This window comes from Magnolia sinica, chromosome 8 (assembly GCF_029962835.1).
Source record: "Magnolia sinica isolate HGM2019 chromosome 8, MsV1, whole genome shotgun sequence".
Lineage (NCBI taxonomy): Eukaryota > Viridiplantae > Streptophyta > Magnoliopsida > Magnoliales > Magnoliaceae > Magnolia > Magnolia sinica.
In genome coordinates this window covers 27,648,480-27,670,100 of record NC_080580.1, presented here as the reverse complement: position 1 = coordinate 27,670,100, position 21,621 = coordinate 27,648,480, and the positions used below count along the sequence as shown (strand labels likewise).

At 43.5% G+C, this 21,621-nt stretch overlaps 1 protein-coding gene across 5 annotated transcripts in view; it reads left to right on the top strand.

The window, feature by feature from the left end:
- Positions 1 to 21,032, top strand: part of LOC131253143 (two-component response regulator-like PRR37) — a 65,087-nt gene extending 44,055 nt beyond the window's left edge. For 3 of the 5 annotated variants that reach the window (XM_058253989.1, XM_058253988.1, XM_058253990.1), the window contains exons 6-9: positions 17,967 to 18,168; positions 18,258 to 18,693; positions 18,787 to 19,594; positions 20,574 to 21,032. In XM_058253989.1, the coding sequence (XP_058109972.1) occupies positions 17,967 to 18,168; positions 18,258 to 18,693; positions 18,787 to 19,594; positions 20,574 to 20,681 (1,554 nt within the window). In that variant the 3' untranslated portion in view covers positions 20,682 to 21,032. The remainder of the gene's footprint in view (positions 1 to 17,966; positions 18,169 to 18,257; positions 18,694 to 18,786; positions 19,595 to 20,573) is intronic. The other 2 variants (XM_058253991.1, XM_058253992.1) reach the window with 1 other exon arrangement.
- Positions 21,033 to 21,621: the final 589 nt, after the last annotated feature.

The window sequence follows — 21,621 nt, the reverse complement described above, 5'->3', positions numbered from 1 at the left end:
GCTAGACTAAGGGCAGGATTATGGGGTAGAAGGGAGGATGAAGGGCTGAAAAATGGGTGAGAAATTGCTGGAGAGAGAGAGAGAGAGAGAGAGAGAGAGAGAGAGAGAGAGAGGTAAAAAGAGAGAAAGGGGATTTCAAGGCAAGCAATCTTCTCTCTTGCCTTGGATAGAGAAGAACAATCATAGCAATAGGGAGTTAGAAACAATGTTGTAGGGTTAGTAGGCTTTTTAAGTTAGTGGGTGGTGTAGGGATAGGGCCTAGGTAGTGTGTGTTTGAGATAGTGGGCTGGATTACACATGTAGATGGCCCTTGGTTGCCACCAAATCAACTTTATACTTAGGCCAAGTTGTAGGCCCAATATTACTTGACTTAGAGCATGACATTTGCCTATGTGGTTTGAGCAATGGGCTGTCCACTAGGCCACCACAATATAAGGGATTAGTGGCCTTTATGTTGGGCCCTAACCTTTCCCCTATAGGCCTATAGTGGTATATATGGGTTGGGTTATGTGTATTTCCATTGGACCCATATTTTGGGTAGGCCTTAGGCCACCTTTCTGAAGCCCAACATGAGTGTATGTGGTATGATTATGGCTGCCCATTTTTTATTTCTAATGTTGCGTGGGCCTTGGGCCTTAATCTATGATCAATTAGAGATGAGCTACCTCTTGAGGACCAGTTTTGGTTGGATGTCTACATTGGTGGCCCCAAGGTAGGTCCATGGGCTTCTATGAGTGGTTAAAGGTCCACCATAGACCCTTGCTAGGCTCGTTTCATTTATTTAGGCCCATACCATTGTTCTCCTTAGTCTCGTGGGCTACCCTAGGTAAATGGGCCCCCACTAGAGGTTGTATTCCTTATGAGGAATTGGTTAAGTGCCTAGACCCTTCATAGTTAGGTAGAGAGTTTATCTTCACCTCATTAGCACCCCTAATCATCTTCATGGCCCACTCTCATACGCATTATATACATGCTTGGTTGGGGTATGATTGGCCATGGTTGTGCCATTGTGTAGGACATGTTGGTATCTCCTCGAGGGGTGGAGTTTTCCTCTCTGGAGCACGATGGATGCTTGGGATTAATGCATGGGTGATTGTGTGATTCATGCATCCAGCATTTGCATAGCATGTGGATATCCGCCCTTCATCAGGGCCTTGCCTCCACAGGGATATTAGTAGATGGCCGTATGTGTGGACACCGGAAATATTAGTTGAACATACCAGGTGCATAGGATGCCCATGGGTGAAATTCCCAAAACTTCCATGGTACCAAGGATCTGCTCCAACGCCGTGACCGAGTGGAAACTATGAGCGCACGAGGGCCTTATACCGTTAGGCCGCAACTCCCACTGTCGTGTAGTCGATTGGATAGGGGTGTGGCCTTACCTGCCTGGAGTGAGCAGGCATTGCTAGGCTGAGTCTGACCGGCTTGTAAATGGGTCCGCTACCGTCAGGCCTTACTGGTGATTGGCTGTCCACAGGCGGGTAGTGAGGTCTCTTACACTCGTTTGACTGTGCGGGGTCTTTAGAGCGGCAGTCATTCAGTTGTATAATGGACCCCGGTGATTTTCTTATGATTGAAAATTTACTTGACTTGTTGTTTGGATATGAGCACTGGCATTACTTGCATCGCATTTACATTGGCTGTACTAGCCCCTTCATGCATTGCCTTGGTATGGCGTCCAGTACTTATTGCATTATATTCATGGTAAGCCTGGGTAAGGCTAGTGATATTCTCATTGATCATGCTTCTCTTCTTGTATCTCCTACTACTCTTCTGTGCACCATTATCACACACCTACACTACCCTCTAAGCTTCTATAAGCTTATGCACGATTGATGCGTGCAGGAGATTCTAGGCAGGCGTCGTAGCAGCAGAGCGTGAAGTAGAGCTGAGCATTTGAGGACTCCAGTGTTGCCGACCTTTCTCTCTTTTCCTTTTTATCTCATGTATGTCCTTATAGATGATTGTAAAAGTTCAAATTTATAGTGGATTTTGCAATGTGTGCCTTTGTTATTCTTAGATGTACTAGCTGAAATCTTAGGTATGCTCACATCAGAAATAATTATACTATTATGAAAATCCTCCTTGTAGGATCGCAGGATCGGAACCTGCCTCGGGAGCCGAGAATAGGGTACTACGGAAGCTGTTTCGGCTAGAACCGACCATCGGGTTCCTTGTGAGTCCGATTACCGAGTCTGGGGCGTGACAGGAGTTGGTATCGTGTCGTATCTCATTATCTCTCTCTTCTCTTCTTCTCCAGCAATTTTTCAACAAAGTTGATTTGGTGGGTAACTAAGGGCCCATCTACATGTGTAATCCGGCCCACTAGCCCAACACGATAGTATGGTAAAAATGGCCCAAGAGTTCCCAGAAAGTTCCAGCCCAGTTAGGCCTAAAATGTTCAACAACTAGCTACATTCATGGACCCAATTGAATCCAATTGTGGTGGGCCTCAAAAGTGCATTTATTAAGCCCAACATTTAAGGGACTAAAGGTGTAAATTATTCCCTCTAAGATCCTCACAATTTGGTGGGATATACAACACATCTAGGTGGAGTATCTCATTATCACATTGCGAAGCTGGAGAAATGTGAGTTTTGCCAGGAGGAGATGAAGTTCCTCGGTCACGTGGTAACGAGGGAGGGTGTCGCTGTGGACCCCTCGAAGGTTGATGCAGTGCGTCAGTGGGGCCAGCCCACGAACGCGTCCGAGATTCGTAGCTTCCTTGGTCTAGTGTGATATTACTGGCGGTTTATTAAGGGTTTCTCCCGTATTGCAACACTGCTGACCCGGTTGACGCGGAAGGGCGTCGAGTTCGTCTGGAGTAATGCTTGCGAGAAGGTATTTACAGAGTTGAAGGACCGCCTCACGTCCGCTCCTGTCCTCACCCTTCCTGATGGGAGTGAGGGTTTTGTTGTTTTTACAAATGCCTCTAGAGTTGGCTTGGGTGCTGTGCTGATGTAGCACGGGAAGCCAGTGGCGGATGCCTCGCGCCAGCTCAAGGTCCATGAGCTGAACTACCCCACTCATGATTTGGAGTTTGCAGCAGTTGTCTTCGCACTGAAGGTGTGGAGGCATTATCTATATGGGGTCAGGTTCGACCTCTTCTCGGATTATAAGAGCTTGAAGTATCTATTTTCGCAGTCCGAGTTGAACCTGCGACAGAGGCGATGAATGGAGTTGCTAAAAGATTATGATTTTGACCTTCAGTACCACCTGGGTAAGGCAAATGTGGTGGAGGACGCGCTCAGCCGTCAGCCACGAGGCCTGGTGGCATAAATGATGGTGCAATAGTGGCAGATGCTAGAGGATGTTTCAGAGTATGACTTTGAGTTCAGCCTACAGTCTTCCATTGTTCAGCTTTCGAGCTTATCGATTCAACCCTCTTTGGTGGCTAAGTTGATCAAAGCTCAGCAGACGGACGAGTCACTTCAGGAGTACCGAGCAGAGGCCGCCTTCGTGGAGCAGTCAGACTGGCAGATTGGTATCGATGGTGGATTACGCTTTAGAGGCCGATTGTGTCCCGGACGTGCCAGAGTTGCGTTGTGATCTGATGACCGAGGCACATCGATCGAGACTTACTATCCACCTGGGCTCCACGAAGATGTATCGTGACATGAGGAGGCAGTACTTCTGGCAGGGGATGAAGCGCCAGATTGCGAGTTTTGTGGCCGAGTGTGACACATGCCAGCGTGTCAAGGCCGATCATCAGAGACCCCCTAGTCCCTTGAGCCGTTGAGCGTTCCAGAGTGGAAGTGGGAGCACGTATCGATGGACTTCATCGCAGGTTTGCCGAGGACTCAACGCGGTCACGATACCACCTGGGTTATCGTTGATCGTCTGACAAAGTCAGCTCATTTCATTCCAGTGCGTGCTTCCTGGTCGATGGATCGGCTTGCAAAGGTGTTCATTGAGGAGATTGTGAGATTGCGCGGCATCCCAGTTTTGATCTTTTCAGACCGAGACTCCAGGTTTGTCTCAGTTTTGGAGGAGTTTCCAGTAGGCGCTGGGGGTCACTTTGCATCTCAGCACCGCTTATCATCCGCAGATGGATGGGCAGACCGAAAGGGTCAACCAGATCCTTAAGGATATGCTCAGGGCTTGTGTGATCGACTTTGCGGGCAGTTGGGATGAGCATATGCGCCTCGCCGAGTTTGCGTACAACAACAGTTATCAGGCGACTATCGGCATGGCTCCTTTTGAGGCACTTTATAGCGGAACGTGCAAATCTCCTAGTGTTGGACCGAGGTTGGAGAGCGTCGTCTCTTAAGTCCCGAGCTTGTGCAGCAGACGTCCGAGGTTATTGATGTTATCAGGCAGAGGATGCGCACAACTCAGAGCCGGCAGAAGAGTTTTACTGATCATCGGCGTCGGCCCCTCGAGTTCGCAATCAGGGACACGGTATATCTTAAGGTCTCGCTTATGAAGGGCGTGGTTCACTTTGGTGTGAAGGGCAAGCTCGCCCCGAGATTTATTGGACCTTTTAAGATTACCGAGCGCGTGGGCGCTGTAACCTATAGGCTTGCCTTACCCTCTGAGTTATCCGCGATCCACTACGTGTTCCATGTTTCTTTGTTGCGGAAATGTGGGTCGGACACTATTTCCGTGATTGATTGGCAGCCACTTGAGGTCCGTGAGGATGCTTCCTACATTGAGCAGCCGATTCGTATTCTTGATCGGAAGGAGCAGGTCCTCAGGACCAAGGTCATTCCCTTAGTGAAGGTGCAATAGGGTCATCATTTGGAGGCCGAAGTGTCTTGGGAACATGAGGCCGAGATTAGAGAGCGTTATCCTTATTTGTTTGATGGTTGATTGTTTGTATTACCTTATATGATGATTGCTATATGGTGGTGGTGTTGTCTTTTATCTTGTCTTGGATTGGTGAATTTCGAGGACGAAATTTTTTTGTTGGTGGGGAGGATTATGAGACCCGACCCGAGTTCGCATGTGTCCATGTGTGTGTAAGTATGCATTCCGTCCACCTTGGTCTCGTGGTCCTACTGGTCGAGTCCTGGCGACCCATGACCCTTGAATAGTGTTTGCGGTCATCCGTAAGTCCAGTCATGAAGACCCGACTCGGATCGAGCTGAGACCTATGCCATTGCGACCGCTTCATCGTTGCGGTTTCGACGCCATGTCTTGTGCGTCCATCCGGCGTGTAGATCATAAGTTGTGTGCATTTCATTTTCTTAGCTCTTAATCATGATCATGTGGCCCACCTAGGGGTGGTGTGCACGAATTTCGAGGTAGGTCCCATCTCTTGGCACTATCTCCAACACACACTGCACACACACACTACCTAGGCCTTATCCCTACACCACTCATCCTCAAAACACCACCCACTAACTTAAAAAGCCTACTAACCCTACAACATTGTTTCTAACTCCCTATTGCTATGATTGCTCCTCTATCCAAGGCAAGAGAGATGATTGCTTGCCTTGAAATCCCCTTTCTCTCTTTCTACCTCTCATTTTCTCTCTCCCTCTCTCTCTCTCTCTACCTCTCTCTTCTCTTCTTCTCCAGCAATTTTTCACCCATTTTCCAGCCCTTCATCCTCCCTTTTACCCCATAATCCAGCCCTTAGTCTAGCATCTTGACCATTAAACCTCTTTCCTTAGAGCTTGAAGACCATCTTGGAGGTGTTTGCTTGAAGACTTTGTAGGTAGGTGTGCATGTTATTGCAAATTCAGATTTCTTCTATTTTTTTTACTTGTTCTTCCCTTTTTCTTTCATGTTGAAGCTTGTGGGGCCCATCAAATGATGGTGGTGGCCCCCAAGATTTCATGGATAGGGCTTATAGCCCATCTTACTTGCATGCATGTTCCATGCAAAGGGTCATTCTTCATGGACCCCTACATAGCTTTTTTTCTCTTTGATCAGGGATCTTTGGGTCATCTAGACCCTTGATCCTTGGTAGAGATTGCATCTCCACCATAGATCTCAGGTAGAAATCTTATGATCATGTAGATCTTGTATATCTTGTAATAGTGGAATGTGTGTGCATGAGTGATGAGGGGAAGGGCCTCAATGTGGCGGAGACCCTTCCCTTGTGGTCGAATCCTTATTTTTCCTTTGTTGATAAACTTCTTATCATGAGTGTGTGGCCCACCTTGTGGACCACAAATATCCAGACCATCCATGGAGGGTGGACGTCCATGACAGTCCACCCTTGGACGTTAGAGCCCCCTAATCCACCTATATGGGGCACATGCAAGGGGTATTTTGTAATGGGAAGGGTCTGGATGTTTGTGGGGCCCACTGGGGTGGTCCATACCATGATTTTCTTAGATTAAATCCCCTTTTAAATAGTGTTTATATTTATTGTTTTCAGTTATATGTTGCTGTCCAGAACTGTCTGGACAGATTTTTGGGTCATCTTGAGGCCAGATTTTTGGACATTTGGAGTGGTGTTTGGTCTCATGTAATATATGTTTCTTGAAGGTGTGGACCCCACCTATAAGCATGCCAAATTTCAGCCCCATCCGACTCCATTTGGTTATCCAAAAGGGTGGGCCAAGAGGGGTGGTCAGCCTGATTTTCTGCTGTGCAGTCCAGCAATGTAGACTGTTGTAAACTGAAATTCATAAATTATTTTGATGATGGTGGGCCACTTTTCTAGACTCCATCTTGTTGTATACCTGATGAGGGACCTTGGGTCCAAATTTCAGGAATTTTGGAGGCCCAAAAGCCCACCCATTGGATGGCCCAAATTCAGGCCAGTCACATTCCAGCAATACTTCACACTGGACAGATTGTTTTATTTAAATTAATTAAAATATTTATAGATGTCCAAAAATTCTGAAATTTTGTGGAGGTGTGGTCCACTCATGGTAGGACCCATCTACCAAATATCAGGTCCAATGGACCCCTGTGCACACCGTGGCGAGGGCCGGACTGGCCCACCACGTTGGGACGTCCAGGTCTATCCGATTTTTCTGGACAGACTGTTTTGTTTAAATAAAATACTTGGAAAAATCCAAAAATCCTAAAATTTTGTGGGGGTGTGGCCCACACATGGAAGTGTCACTCCACAAAATTTCAGACCCAACAGACATTTGAGCTGGCCGTGGTGTGGCCGGGAGTGGCCCACTAGGCAGGGACTCCCAGGCTGGGGCGTCCAGCCTTGGCTGGCCCTCCAGCCTGCCTTGTGGGCCCACCTAGATGTGTTGTATATCCCACCACATTGTGAGGATCTTAGAGGGAATAATTTACACCTTTAGTCCCTTAAATGTTGGGCTTAATAAATGCACTTTTGAGGCCCACCACAATTGGATTCAATTGGGTCCATGAATGTAGCTAGTTGTTGAACTTTTTAGGCCCAATTGGGCTGGAACTTTCTGGATAGGCCCATTGAACTCTTGGGCCATTTTTACCATACTATTGTGTTGGGCTAGTGGGCCGGATTACACATGTAGATGGGCCCTTGGTTGCCCACCAAATCAACTTTATACTTGGGCCAGGTTGTAGGCCCAATATTACTTGACTAAGAGCATGACATTTGCCTATGTGGTTTGAGCAATGGGCTGCCCACTAGGCCACCACAATATAAGGGATTAGTGGCCTTTATGTTGGGCCCTAACCTTTCCCCTATGGGCCCATAGTGGTATGTATGGGTTGGGTTATGTGTATTTCCCTTGGACCCATATTTTGGGTAGGCCTTGGGCCGCCTTTCTGATGCCCAACATGAGTGTATGTGGTATGATTATGGCTGCCCATTTCTTATTTATAATATTGCATGGGCCTTGGGTCATGATCCGTGATCAATTAGAGATGAGCTACCTCTTGAGGACCAATTGTGGTTGGATGTCCACATTGGTGGCCCTAAGGTAGGTCCATGGGCTTCTATGAATGGTTAAAGGCCCACCATAGACCCTTGCTAAGCCCGTTTCATCTATTTAGGCCCATACCATTGTTCTCCTTAGTCTCGTGGGCTAACCCAGGTAAATGGGCCCCCACTAGAGGTTGTATTCCTTATGAGGATTTGGTTAAGTGCCTAGACCCTTCATAGTTAAGTAGAGAGTTCATCTTCACCTCATTAACACCCTTAATCATCTTCATGGCCCACTCTCATACGCATCATATGCATGCTTGGTTGAGGTATGATTGGCCATGGTTGTGCCATTGTGTAGGACATGTTGGTATCTCCCCGACGGGTGGAGTTTTCCCCTCTGGAGCACGATGGATGCTTGGGATTAATACATGGGTGATTATGTGATTCATGCATCCAGCATTTGCATAACATGTGGATATCTGCCCTTGCTTCATCAGGGCCTTGCCTCCACGGATATTAGTGGATGGCCGTATGTGTGAACACCAGAAATATTAGTTGAGCATACCAACTGCATAGGATGCCCATGGGTGAAATTCCCAAAACTTCCATGGTACCAAGGATCTGCTCCAACGCCGTGACCGAGTGAAAACTATGAGCGCACGAGGGCCTTATATCGTTAGGCCACGACTCCCACTGTCGTGTAGTCGGTTGGATAGAGGTGTGGCCTTACCCGCCTGGAGTGAGAAGGCATTGCTAGGCTGAGTCTGACCGGCTCGTAAATGGGTCCGCTACCGTCAGGCCTTGCTGGTGATTGGCTGTCCACAGGCGGGTAGTGAGGTCTCTTACACTCGTTTGACTGTGCGGGGTCTATAGAGCGGCAGTCATTCAGCAGTGTAATGGACCCTGGTGACTTCCTTATGATTGGAAATGTACTTGACTTGTGGTTTGGATATGAGCACTGGCATTACTTGCATCGCATTTACATTGGTTGTACAAGCCCCTTCATACATTGCCTTGGTATGGCATCCAGTACTCATTGCATCATATTCATGGTAAGCCTGGTTAAGGCTAGTGATATTCTCATTGATCATGCTTCTCTCCTTGTATCTCCTAGTACTCTTCTATGCACCATTATCACACACCTACACTACCCTTTAAGCTTTTATAAGCTTATGCACAATTGATGTGTTGCTGGAGATTCTAGGCAGGCGTCGTAGCAGTAGAGCGTGGAGTAGAGCTGAGCATTTGAGGACTCCAGTGTTGCCGACCATTCTCTCTTTTCCTTTTTTCTCATGTATGTCCTTATGGATGATTGTAAAAGTTCAAATTTATAGTGGATTTTGCGATGTGTGCCTTTGTTATTCTCAGATGTACTTGCTGAAATCTTGGCTATGCTCGCATCAAAAATGATTATACTATTTTGAAAATCCTCCTTGTAGGATCGCAGGATCGGAACCTGCCTCAGGAGCTGAGAATGGAGTAGTACGGAGGCTGAAATTTGGCATGATTATAGGTGGGGTCCACACCTTCAAGAAACATATATTACATGGGACCAAACACCACTCCAAATGTCCAAAAATCTGGCCTCAAGATGACCCAAAAATCTGTCCAGACAATTCTGGACAGTAACATATAACTGAAAACAATAAATATAAACACTATTTAAAAGGGGATTTAATCCAAGAAAATCATGGTATGGACCACCCCAGTGGGCCCCACAAACATCCAAACCCTTCCCATTACAAAATACCCCTTGCATGTGCCCCATATAGGTGGATTAGGGGGCTCTAACGTCCAAGGGTGGACTGTCATGGATGTCCACCCTCCATGGATGGTCTGGATATTTGTGGTCCACAAGGTGGGCCACACACTCATGATAAGAAGTTTATCAACAAAGGAAAAATAAGGATTCGGCCACAAGGGAAGGGTCTCCGCCACATTGAGGCCCTTCCCCTCATCACTCATGCACATACATTCCACTATCACAAGATATACAAGATCTACATGATCATAGGATTTCTACTTGAGATCTATGGTGGAGATGTAATCTCCACCAAGGATCAAGGGTCTAGATGACTCAAAGATCCCTGATCATAGAGAAAAAAAGCTATGTAGGGGTCTATAAAGAATGGCCCCTTGCATGGAACATGCATGCAAGTAAAATGGGCTATGAGCCCCATCCATGAAATCTTGAGGGCCGCCACCATCATTTGATGGGCCCCACAAGCTTCAACATGAAAGAAAAAGGGAAGAACAAGTATAAAAAAAAAAAAAAAGGGAAGAAATCTGAATTTGCAATTACATGCACACCCACCTACAAGTCTTCAAGCAAACACCTCCAAGATGGTCTTCAAGCTCTAAGGAAAGAGGTTTAATGGTCAAGATGCTAGACTAAGGGCTGGATTATGGGGTAGAAGGGAGGATAAAGGGCTGGAAAATGGGTGAAAATTTGCTGGAGAAGAGAAGAGCAGAATCAAATCTTGCCAAAACTCACATTGCTGGAGAAGAAGACAAGAGAGAGATAATGTTGATTTGGCAAAAAAAAGAAAAGAGAGATACTCTTCTCCCCATTCCATGCGTGGGATGTGCAGGTGAAGATCCAAGCTCTCAGTAAGTTATTATGTTGTGATCCTTTTTTCCTATCTAAATTATATAAAATCATTGTGAAATCATAAGAAATCTTTAATTCATTATGATTTATAAAGTTTTTGCCAAATTTCAAAAAATATATATTTAATTAATAATAACAATAAATTATTAAAATATATTTTTAAAAAGAAATGTCATGATGAGGACATCAGACCATCATATAGGATCTACCAGAGGAGTGCCTAGACTGCGACCCCAGTTTCGTTATGGTTGGACGACATCTATATAGTACCTAACGGGCCACTTTGAAGACCCCACATGCATGGTCCATGCATCTAGAATACCCCATACTGGGAAGATGCATGTGGGCTGTTATCAAAGGAGTATTCAACCATTGGACTGCGACCATTGGCCCATCTGACCATCAGATCATCATCCACCACTCGGTTTTTGGATCTCATGGGTCCCTAGTTGTAGGCATTTTTTGTTTTACATTGTTTTTTGACATGATTGATGGATTGGATTAGGGTTTGATGATCTAGATATCTTATTTTAGAGTTTGCACATTTTTTAGAACTAATGGCATTATTATAATTTTTTCCTTTTTGAGAATATAAATTGGGTGGGGGGGACGTCCAGGCCCTAGCCCATATTTTGAGGGGGGGGGGGGGGAAGAGAGATACTCTTCTTCCTCTTCCAAGCATGGGATGTGCAAGTGAAGATCCAAGCTCTCCCGACATTGGAGAGAAGGTGTGAAGCCTAAAGGGTGATTCTCATTTATCTATCTTCAATCTTCAAAGGTATTCTTCATCCTTTTCCCTTTTAATCATTTTCCTCCCATCCAAACCTTAGATCTTTCTTTCCTTTTCTTCCTCCTATCTTCTCCCAAATCCAACCAAACACCAAACTCCTTCACAATCCAGCCTTAAAACCCATTACCGTGACCGTACACACATGCGCATGCACGCACGTACAAATGTGCTGGGCTGTCCACGTGGGCAGCCACTTTCCCCACTTTTTCCCCTTTGCTTCCCTCATGAAACCTTCTTAACAAACCCCTATTTCATTCCCCACAAAAACCCTAACCCTAATCTTCCCTAAAACGCTAACCCAAGGTTTCCTATTTTGAGCCCTTAGCCCTAAATTGAGTCCAAAATTGAAATCATAATTCTATTTGAGGGTTGGAACAATCCTCTGCTAGAACGGGATTTCCACATCTTGTAGGGACCATTCTTTCATAGTTTTATATTAAATATGCATTGTGGATTGATAACTTTGGTTAGAACCTAGTTAGTTAAATCTGATTTTCTTGATTCGTGGTAGAATACATGGTTTTTTTTTTTTTTTTTTAATTGTAGTTATCTGGAAGTTGATCTCCCTTATCACACTTGCTTAGAAAACCTTCATCCTACATCAAATTTGGTATCAGAGCCTAGGTCTAGCATAGGTTTAGTGTCCCATCTAGTTCCCTAGTTCGTAATAGAGCATATGGACCTTTGAAAAGTTGCTGAATTTTCTGACTTGGTACTTTACAATTCCCATATTGCTGGAATTTCCAGATTTTGGTGACTTTTTAAAGTTCATTGTTGCTGGTTTTCAGTTTTTGCATTTTTAGAACTTAGAAGTGTCCCAAGGCCGTCCATTAGGTTAGAGCATTTAAATTCATCATACATGGAGTGTAGGTGCATCGTATTGTAGCACCTAGACATGGGAGTTATTTCTTGTCATTACATAGTCTTCATCTTTGTCTAGTAGTCCTTAGGGTTATGTCCAATAGAGTTCTTGGTGTATGCACACCCGCACAAGTTGTGGTTTTGGTCTATCCCCCACAATGAACATGGAATAGCTTGCCGAGGCTGTTGAAAACTTCAACCGTCGCCTCACAAATATTGAGAACCACTGGTGGACCCCTGCCACCCAACTTAATGCAATTAGCAACGCGTAACTCAGTTGGAAGCGTCCCATCAAGATAACCTCAACATTAGGGAAGATCATCATTCTTAAGCTGAGGAACAAGTTGAAGGTGGGCATGATAGGGAAGAGCTTTTTAGAGGACATGTGAGGTACCAAGGTCAGGGAGTAGGCCGTTCAGGGGTGCATGCCCAACTACCTCGCAGATAGTTCCAAGACCACTTGAACCTGAGGAGAGGGTGATGAAGAGTGTGAAAGTTGACACTCCTAATTTTGATGGTCACCTAGACCCCAAAGGATACAACCACTTTGCGCACCATTGCCCAACAAAAGAGTGCAATAAGGCACTGGTTATCAGAGAGGCGGATGATGAAGAACATGGCAAGTATGAAGAGGAAGTGCAAGAGCTTGTCGGAGGTGCTAGTGATGGAGAAGTGGAGGAATTTGAGACCGTGCCACTGCAGTTGTCATATGTGCCCTAGCATAGGCCAAAGGGTAATGATGATTGGCGCATGAGTACAATTTTCTATACTTATGCCAAGCGTGAAGAGAAAAATTGCAAAGTGATCATAGATAGTGGAAGTTATTCAAATGTGATCTCCACTAACACCCTAGATTGCTTAGGGTTGAAAGCTAGTCCTCATCCCGAGCCCTATAGAGTTTCTTAGGTAGATAAGATGTCGCTTCCGGTTTCCTAGTAATGTCAGGTTCCTATCGAGTTTGGATCATATAACGACACGCTTTGGAGCGATGTGTTACCTATGGATGTAGGCCATATCATCTTGGGTAGGCCCTAGTTGTTTGATCATGACGTGACAATATTCGATCGTTCGAATACTTGTTCATTCATACATGAGGGCAAAAAGATCCCTCTTCCACCCAAGAGCACCCTAGAAAAGAAGGTGGACGTGCGGACTCGTGTGAACTTTTTAGGAACTCATCATACGTGATGTGAGTCCAAAATCTGAGCGGTCCACATGATGCACCCCATGAAACCCCCAGGGCCGAACTTTTACTTTGATCCAAAACTTTGGTGGGCCGTGGAAAAAGAAAACAGTTTCCTCCCTTGATTTACATCCCTCTTTTCTATGGCCCACCAAAGTTTTAGATCAAGGTGAAATTGGTCCCTTGGGGTTCATGGGATGCTGCATCACATGGACCGTTCGGATTAGACGCCCATGATACGTGTGCAAAGGTGTGCACATGAGCAGGTATATATATATATATATATATTGAAAATGAGATATAAAAAATTGCAGTCTACTTTTGGGGCCTAGTTTAATTTGACTTTCCACTTAATAGCATTTGTGAACATGTGGTGTGATCACGGCTGTACATTTGATATGACAGTTCAGCTGATTGGATTAATCTAGTAACTTTTTGTTCCAATGCGTATATATATGGTCTCTTGCTAGTTAGATGCGCTGGTCGAGACTGTGTAGTGTGTGTGTGTGATCAAGGGTTCAAGCCCTGGTAGTGTTGCCTTTCAACTCACACACACATGGTGCTCCAGTCTACATTTGAAGAATCATAAATACTTGCATTTCAAATGACCGTCGATTATGTTACTATGCAATGCAGTCCTTATTGGACATTCGTGCAGGGTGCATGGTTCTGACCCATTTCACCAGTCAAGTCATTGCCAGTAAACTATTTACACTTTCTACGTGTTTACATACAACATGTGGAGATATGCATGCATAGGAACAGAGCTCGAATTTACTTACGAAATACCCACCACAGAGGAATGGCCCAATTGAAAACTAACAACAATGGACTCGGATACACTCCCAGCTAGAAACATGAGCAGAATTGGACAACACCAAAATTCACCAAAATTGATTTCTCATCACACAATAGATACCGCAACAGGCTACGCTGGGGGGTCTGTATAGAGTTTGAGCGAACGTCACCTAATGTTAGCAAAAGTAAGGATATGCTCTATATAGATCGTAAGGCCAGTTAGGGAATTAAGGTTCACAACAATTACAATCACAGACAAACAAGTCCAACATGTGTCCAAATTTGTGAACGTTGTTACAGTCATTCGGGCGCGCATTCAAAACAACCTACCTACGGTGACCTAGTTCAAAACTTACAAATGTGTGCACATCGCCCTGGTAGACCTCCATGTCAATCGGTTGCAAAATGGTTGGGTTGGATGGACACTGCATAGAGGCATTCATCAGCAATGGTGTAAGGACACTTTGGGATTCATCAGAGGAATGTGCAGTTGAAAATTCGGGGATGGCATATTGGCTGTTGGAGGTGGACTCAAACAGTCCTAAATTTTATCTCGATGAAGACTATGGAGAAGCGGGACATCTTGCACAGCAATAATGATGGAAGTGAACAATCATTAGCATGTACAATGCTAATATGCGACCCTATTGTTAAATCAATGAAAGAGAGGAGTTAGATCTAAAATAATATATTTAAGTAGATTGAGATAGAAATAAAGCAGATGTGGTAATTACCGTTTGTACAAATACGACGACAAGACCGACTGGTCATTAAGTGAGGTAACTATTACTACTTTAAAGGTGTATGGATTCATTAGTGATAATACATACATCTGCACATTACTGAACCCAACTTGTGTCATCTTGGTTGAGTAATGAGAACCCCAAATAACAGTAAAGAGCTGCTGATTTCTAATTATAAAGGTCATGTCTCTTATTAGGGTTGGTATAACAGAACCACAACCATACACCCGCAACCTACTAGCTCGTAACATCATATTAGTATAACAGCAGTAACATGTAGAAGCATGAAAGATATATACACCCACAAAAACACATCATAAATGTCGAATGCATGTCAAGTAAGCAAGAAAAAATTACACATCATAAGGAGGTGTGATAAAGTAGCATGTGACAAGTACAAAAACAATCACCCCTTAAACATGACAAAGTTCAATACCATATGTTGCGAATCGGCCATGCAATTTCTGATTTTCTACGTGACATACGATGATAAAAATATGTATAAAAAGAAAAAGGGAAAGAAAAAACAACGAAGAAGGCAACGGTGTTCTTCAAGTCACAAAGTTACGACATTCACATGGAATCGGTCTGGTGGGCCCGTACCAACATCTCCAACCAATTGAGTTTCCTACTGTCAGCCAAATTTACGAGTGCTACATATTGCTCATCCTTAGAGAGGATGTTGTTGGCAATGTTCGAAATATCAGTATCGCGTTACGTATCGCATCCTTGGGATATATATATATATATATATATATATATATATATATATCGGTTATCTCACGGGATATATCGTTTATATCGGGTAATTTATCTCACTTTTTGGAAAACATGAGGAAACATTGGGGAAATGGTTGAATTTTTCAATGAAATTTCAAGGATTGTTGAAAACGACCTTAATGCACACTTTTAAATCATAACATCTAAAAAAAAGTGCACGTAATAGGTTTCCTTTGCATAGGGTCCTAAGCTATACGTTGTCTGACCAAACTAATGCAACTAAATTCAAATTGAATTCATAACATTTAGAGTGTATGTGGTGATCATTTCATTAAACACTTATAAATACTTTGAAATTAGTTTCAATTGACAGTTGGTTGAAGGAAATTTTAAAAAAAAAAATAGTATTTTAATAAATTTTAATTAAAAATGATTTTTATTTTTTGAAAATTGACAAGGACTTAACAAATCAGTAGATCAACCCTCATAGATACTTGATTTCATGTTTAGAGTGCAGCATTGCAAGCAATTTGGGAGTAATTGGGAAAAGTTTGAATTTTCCCCAGATCGAACCACCTACACTCAAATTTCGAAATTAGAGTGTATGTGATGATCATTTCATCAAATACTTCTAAGTACTTCAAAATTAGTCTTAATTGACAGTTGGGTGAAGGAAACATGGAGTTTTCATGCAAAACATGAAGAAGCAATGGATTTGTAACCATTTGGCATTGATTTAAAATAATTTTAACAAAAAAAGGATCGGAAATTAGAGTATATGTGATGATCATTTCATCAAATACTTCCAAGTACTTTGAAATTAGTCTTAATTGACAGTTGGGTGAAGGAAAAAATGGAGTTTTCATGCAAAACATGAAGAAGCAATGGATTGGTAACCATTCAACATTGATTTAAAATAGTTTTAACAAAAAAAGGATCGGAAATTAAAAATGATTGCCGGATCGAACGTGTGGGATATATCAGCACTTCCTGTGCATTTCATATCGCATGGGTGGGATACAAGATATATCGTGGGATATATCGGCCGATATCGTCGATATTTAAAACATTGGTTGCTAGCAGATAGGAAGTCATTGCTTAGGCCATTGACACGTTCCAAGGTGGCCATAACTTTGGACATTCTAGACATCTCCTTAACCTCAAACATCCTAAGTGCAAGGGTTTTAATTGCATCTGCTACCCTATCTATTGATGTGCCGAGATTGTCACATGGACGTCCCAATTTCCACTTCTTTTTTGAGCTAACGGTGCTACCTGTGTTTTCAGAGTTGTTTTGGTTCAGGCCAGACTCCTGTATAATTCATGCACTGCATTGCAGGTGTCATAAGACAATCGTATCTCAGGGCTGCTATCTACAACACTGTTCGAAAAAAGTTGCACCGTCTCCTCATAATATTGTGGCAAGTCTGACAACTGGTCGTCTGGATCCTGGGCTTCCTTGAGCCAGCAAGTGTTACTATGTTGCCGGTCTGTGCATATCGACCAGGGGCCTAGTCATTGCCTATTATGAAGGCCAAATCATTGTAATGTTTCGACTGTCTTGTGATGGATATGTTTAGCATATGGGCACAACTTTGAATACATGTCAAAGGAAAAGGAAAAAGTCAGATATTTGGTCATTCTACTAATACATAAAGTCAAAGTCGGTGGCATTTACCCATCATGGTTTGGGCGAATGGCTTGGGTTGTGGGTTTGCTCCCCAAAGACACAAGTTCTATTCCCCTCCCCGTGGTTCACCCAATGCATGTGGTTGGCGGGTGATTGCGTGCATCCACAGGGAATAGCTCGTGTCAAAAAAGGGGTGTGGACATCCTATCGTCATAATTTTAAAAAATAATAAATAAATAAAAATGCCGGCCACATTTACAAATGAATATATTTTTATGTAGGCTTCCCACACCTTGTCAGACGCAGTGACTGCCTTCAAAGAATTGTCCTAGCCAACACCACTAGCCGTCAGCATATCCCTCACAATCCCGTATATATTCGTTAGTGTGCGTAACTAGTTTTTCTAGGGCACTTCACATCACTCACGCATCCAATGCATACCCATCCTAGCCAGCTAGGACGTATAGGAATTTCATACCAAGAGAGCACGCAGTCGTTACATTTTGTGAGATGATTCTTTTCCTATTACAAAAGCTCGGCTTTTCCACTGTAGGGAGAAAAGCGAGTATGTGCAATTCCTTTCAACCATGTCATGGTGATGGTCTTAATTTATGTTCTGATCTTATATCCTACAGTCAGTGATTTCTCGCTTTCTTTTTAGATGCAAATAGCCAGGTCCTCACTATATGGATCATTTGTCATGAATCTCGTGATTAAGCATTATTGTGGGATTCATTGGTATAAAACTAATTATTACATTGTACTGGTGCAATGTGCATTTCGACAGAAGCTGGCAATAAGGGAAACTTTCCCCAAGAACAGAAGTGATATCTGAATACATGCTTTCATTTTGCAGAGTTCCTGGACAAAGCGGGCGATAGAAGTTGACAGCCCCCAACCAATGTCACCTTGGGATCAGTTAGCTGAACCCCATGATAGTACCTGTGCCCAGGTTATCCATCCAAAGCCTGAAACATTCTGCAACGAATGGGTGCCAATGACTGCAATTAGGAACTGCCAAGAATCAAAGGAACAACTACTTGGTATTCACAAAACTGGTATTTATTGATTAGCAACTAAATGCCATAATTACTGTATTTTTTGTAGCCATTGTAGCTTATCTCTATAATTGTAATTTGTTCTGCAGACAATGTTGAAATGGGCAAAGACTTGGAAATTGGAGTACCTAGAAATCCAGATTTGGAGCTTGAATCTTATCCAAAAGAAAAGGTCTCAACCAAGATTTCAGGCGGAAAGGATAAATTGCCCCAACAAGACCCCAAGAAAGACATGCAATCAAATGACAATCTGCTGGAGCTCAACAGCAACAGCCCATCGAGCAAACTCAGGGTCCAAGCCGCCGATCTGATTGGTGCAAGCAATCAGATCTCAGAAAATAGAGTTGCTGAGGCTCCAAACTACCTCTCCAAGACCTCGGAAATCAAAGATAAAGCAACTTCTTATCCTCAATTACCATCCCTTGAGCTGAGCTTAAAGCGGCTGAGATCAGTTGGAGATGACAGAATTGCCACTCAAGAAGACCGGAATGTTTTGAGACGTTCAGATCTGTCAGCCTTTTCAAGGTGTGAAGAAAAAACCTACAAATATGAAATGTTCTTATTAATTATGATGTAGCAACATTTTGGCAATGACATGAGAACTTTATTTTCATTCAGGTATACTACTGCAAATGCTTCTAGTCAGGCTACTGGATGTGGGGGAAGCTCTTCTCTTCCACTTGATAATAGCTCAGATGTGGTGAAGATAGAATCCGTATACAATTTACAATCTAATCCAAATGTTGCTCTTAACCAGAGCTCCAATGGCAGTAGCAACAACAATGACATGGGCTCCACAACTAAAAATGCCTTCACCAAGCCAGCAGCTCTAAAGGATAAGTCAATATCCGTGCCAACAGCTAAGAGTGTGCAGCCATCCTCTGCCTTCCAGCCTGTGCAGCAGTGCCACAGTTATCCACCTCAGAAAGTCATGCCAGAGAAGGTTGATGTTGTGGCTGCTGCTGCAGTAGGACAGCCGACAGGGGCTCAACGTCAGGTCCAGGTCCAACACCACCATCACCATTACCACCACCATCACCACCATGTTCATAGCATGCAACAGCAGCCATCGGCAGACCCTGATGACTTGTCCCTGAAGAACATGGCAGCGGCTGCCCCACAATGTGGGTCATCAAATGTGTTTGGTGAACCCATGGAAGGTAATGCTGGAAATTATAGCCTTAATGGCAGTGTCTCAGGCAGTAATCATGGGAGCAATCATGGGAGCAATGGGCAAAATGGAAGCAGCACCGCTGTGAATGCTGGAGGGTTAAACATAGAGAGTGATAATGGGGTGGTTGGTAAAAGCGTAGCTGCTGGTGTAAGTGGGAGTGGGAGTGGTGTGGATCAAAACCGGTTTGCACAAAGAGAGGCTGCCCTAACCAAATTCCGGCAGAAGAGAAAGGAAAGATGTTTCGAAAAGAAGGTAACTGGCTTTCGTTTATCTTTTCTACTGGGGAACATTTGATAGCTTATAGAACTTGGCAAACATAAGTGGATCACCTGAGATGCACCATGCCAAGAGGCTTACAGTATGATTTGCTTCGAACTGTTTTGTTAATCCCAAATGTGACCACATGTACCTACCAACCGGCACATGTGAAACATTAAAACAATGCATCAGGTGGGTGTCACCATTCAACCAGGCCCATCATCAGGTCAGTTTATACATATCAGGCAGGCCACACATGTTTGTTGAATGTGGAACATCAGCAATTTTTGAAATCTTTGTTTAGTACATGTGTTGCCACCTGATGAAGGACAGCCTAATTTTTGTGCCCATTATCTACAAGGTGGGACTGACCCGATGCATGGTTGGTGCAGAGGTATATGTTCCACGTGGTCTAGAGAATCACAGTAAAAATTAGACCATGTAGAAGCACAAATTTTAGAGATCCTAGACTGAAGAAGAAAAAAATTTCCTCCCCGGTTCTGAAAAACAGATGATGAGAATAACATACCTCCCTTTGTTTTACAAAAGGATGATAGACCCTTTAACTGTATCTGATGTTTGAAATGTGAGATGACTTTATCAAAGGTCATTTTGCAAGATACAGGGAGCTTTCATTTATTCTGTTTGCAACACGAGATTATATGATACTCACCAAGAATTTTCTATCCTTTTCATCTGTGGCAGTACTCACAGCATGCCATCTTATGGTAGGACTGCAAGACTGTTAAAAACAAATATGGTCGACAGTCCACATGCAGCAATGAGGGTGGGACGGCAGTGATTGTCGATGGGCCCACCTGCACTGGTTGCTTCATAGAAATGAAAATGCCAGTGATATATACAGAGCATTATATAATTCCTGTGGTTATTGTTATCATTGTTAGTTCAGTCATGCTTTACTTTTCAGTATATGGAAGTTGGATGGTTTTTTTTATCGCCTTTGCATTGGCAGGTGCGTTACCAAAGCAGGAAGAGACTGGCGGAGCAGCGGCCGCGCGTGCGTGGGCAGTTCGTGCGACAGATTGTTTATGAGCACACGAGCCGGGAAGTTGATAGCTAACCTTCGTTCATGTTGCCATGTGTTTTATGTACATGAGGTTAGCAGTAGGATTTAGATTCCATGGTTAGGAGGCAGTTGTTGGGTAGATAAAATAGAAAACAGGGAGAATCCTTATTGGAAGGACCCAGAAAAGGACTCTTTGAGTGTGTTCTAGTAGGAACTTAGTGACTACTATAGGGAAGGGTATCACCCTTTAAAAGGGTAGCCTTCCTCTGCCTCAAATAAAGTTGTAGTTGTTGCTGGTGTGGTAGTGGTTGTTGTTGTGTAAATCTGTTCTTACAAATGGTGTGATTGTTTGGAACTAGCAAGGGAGCTAAACCATCAATGGAGAAAGCTTCTTGTTGGTTTGCATCTGTAGTGAAAAATGTGTTGCATATAATCACCAAAAGGGAATTTATACGCTGGTGCAAGTTGGCTTACATTTTCGTCATTGCATTTGGCACCCGGAAGTCAGGCAATGATAGCCAAATGAAGGAACTTGCATGGGCTTTGGCTGACCAGTCCAATAAAAGATGACAATTGGGGGTTACAACAGATTGAAAGCATGGGCTTCGGCTGGCCAGTCCAAGATTGCAACAGAATAAAACGGAGTAATTGCTGGAGATAGCTTTCTTATCTTATCTTTTATGCAAAGCCCAATCATGCTATCAATAGGTTTGATAGCGCTTGTGCTGGTGCACAGCTTGCATTCCTATCGTCATTTTCTAGGGTTTCTTTGTTTGAGTTGTATACACATTTTTTATACTTTGGCTTACTTGCTTTGGGTTTCCTTATGGAGATTTATGTTTATGGCATCTGGGTTTCTTATGAAGTTTTGGTTTATATGTTTTGGATTTCCTTTTGATGTGGGATTTTACAAATTTTGGAACTGTTGTTTGGGTTGGATTTATAAATTTTTTTATAACACTCTACAAAGTGAACAAATGGTCCCCCACATTTA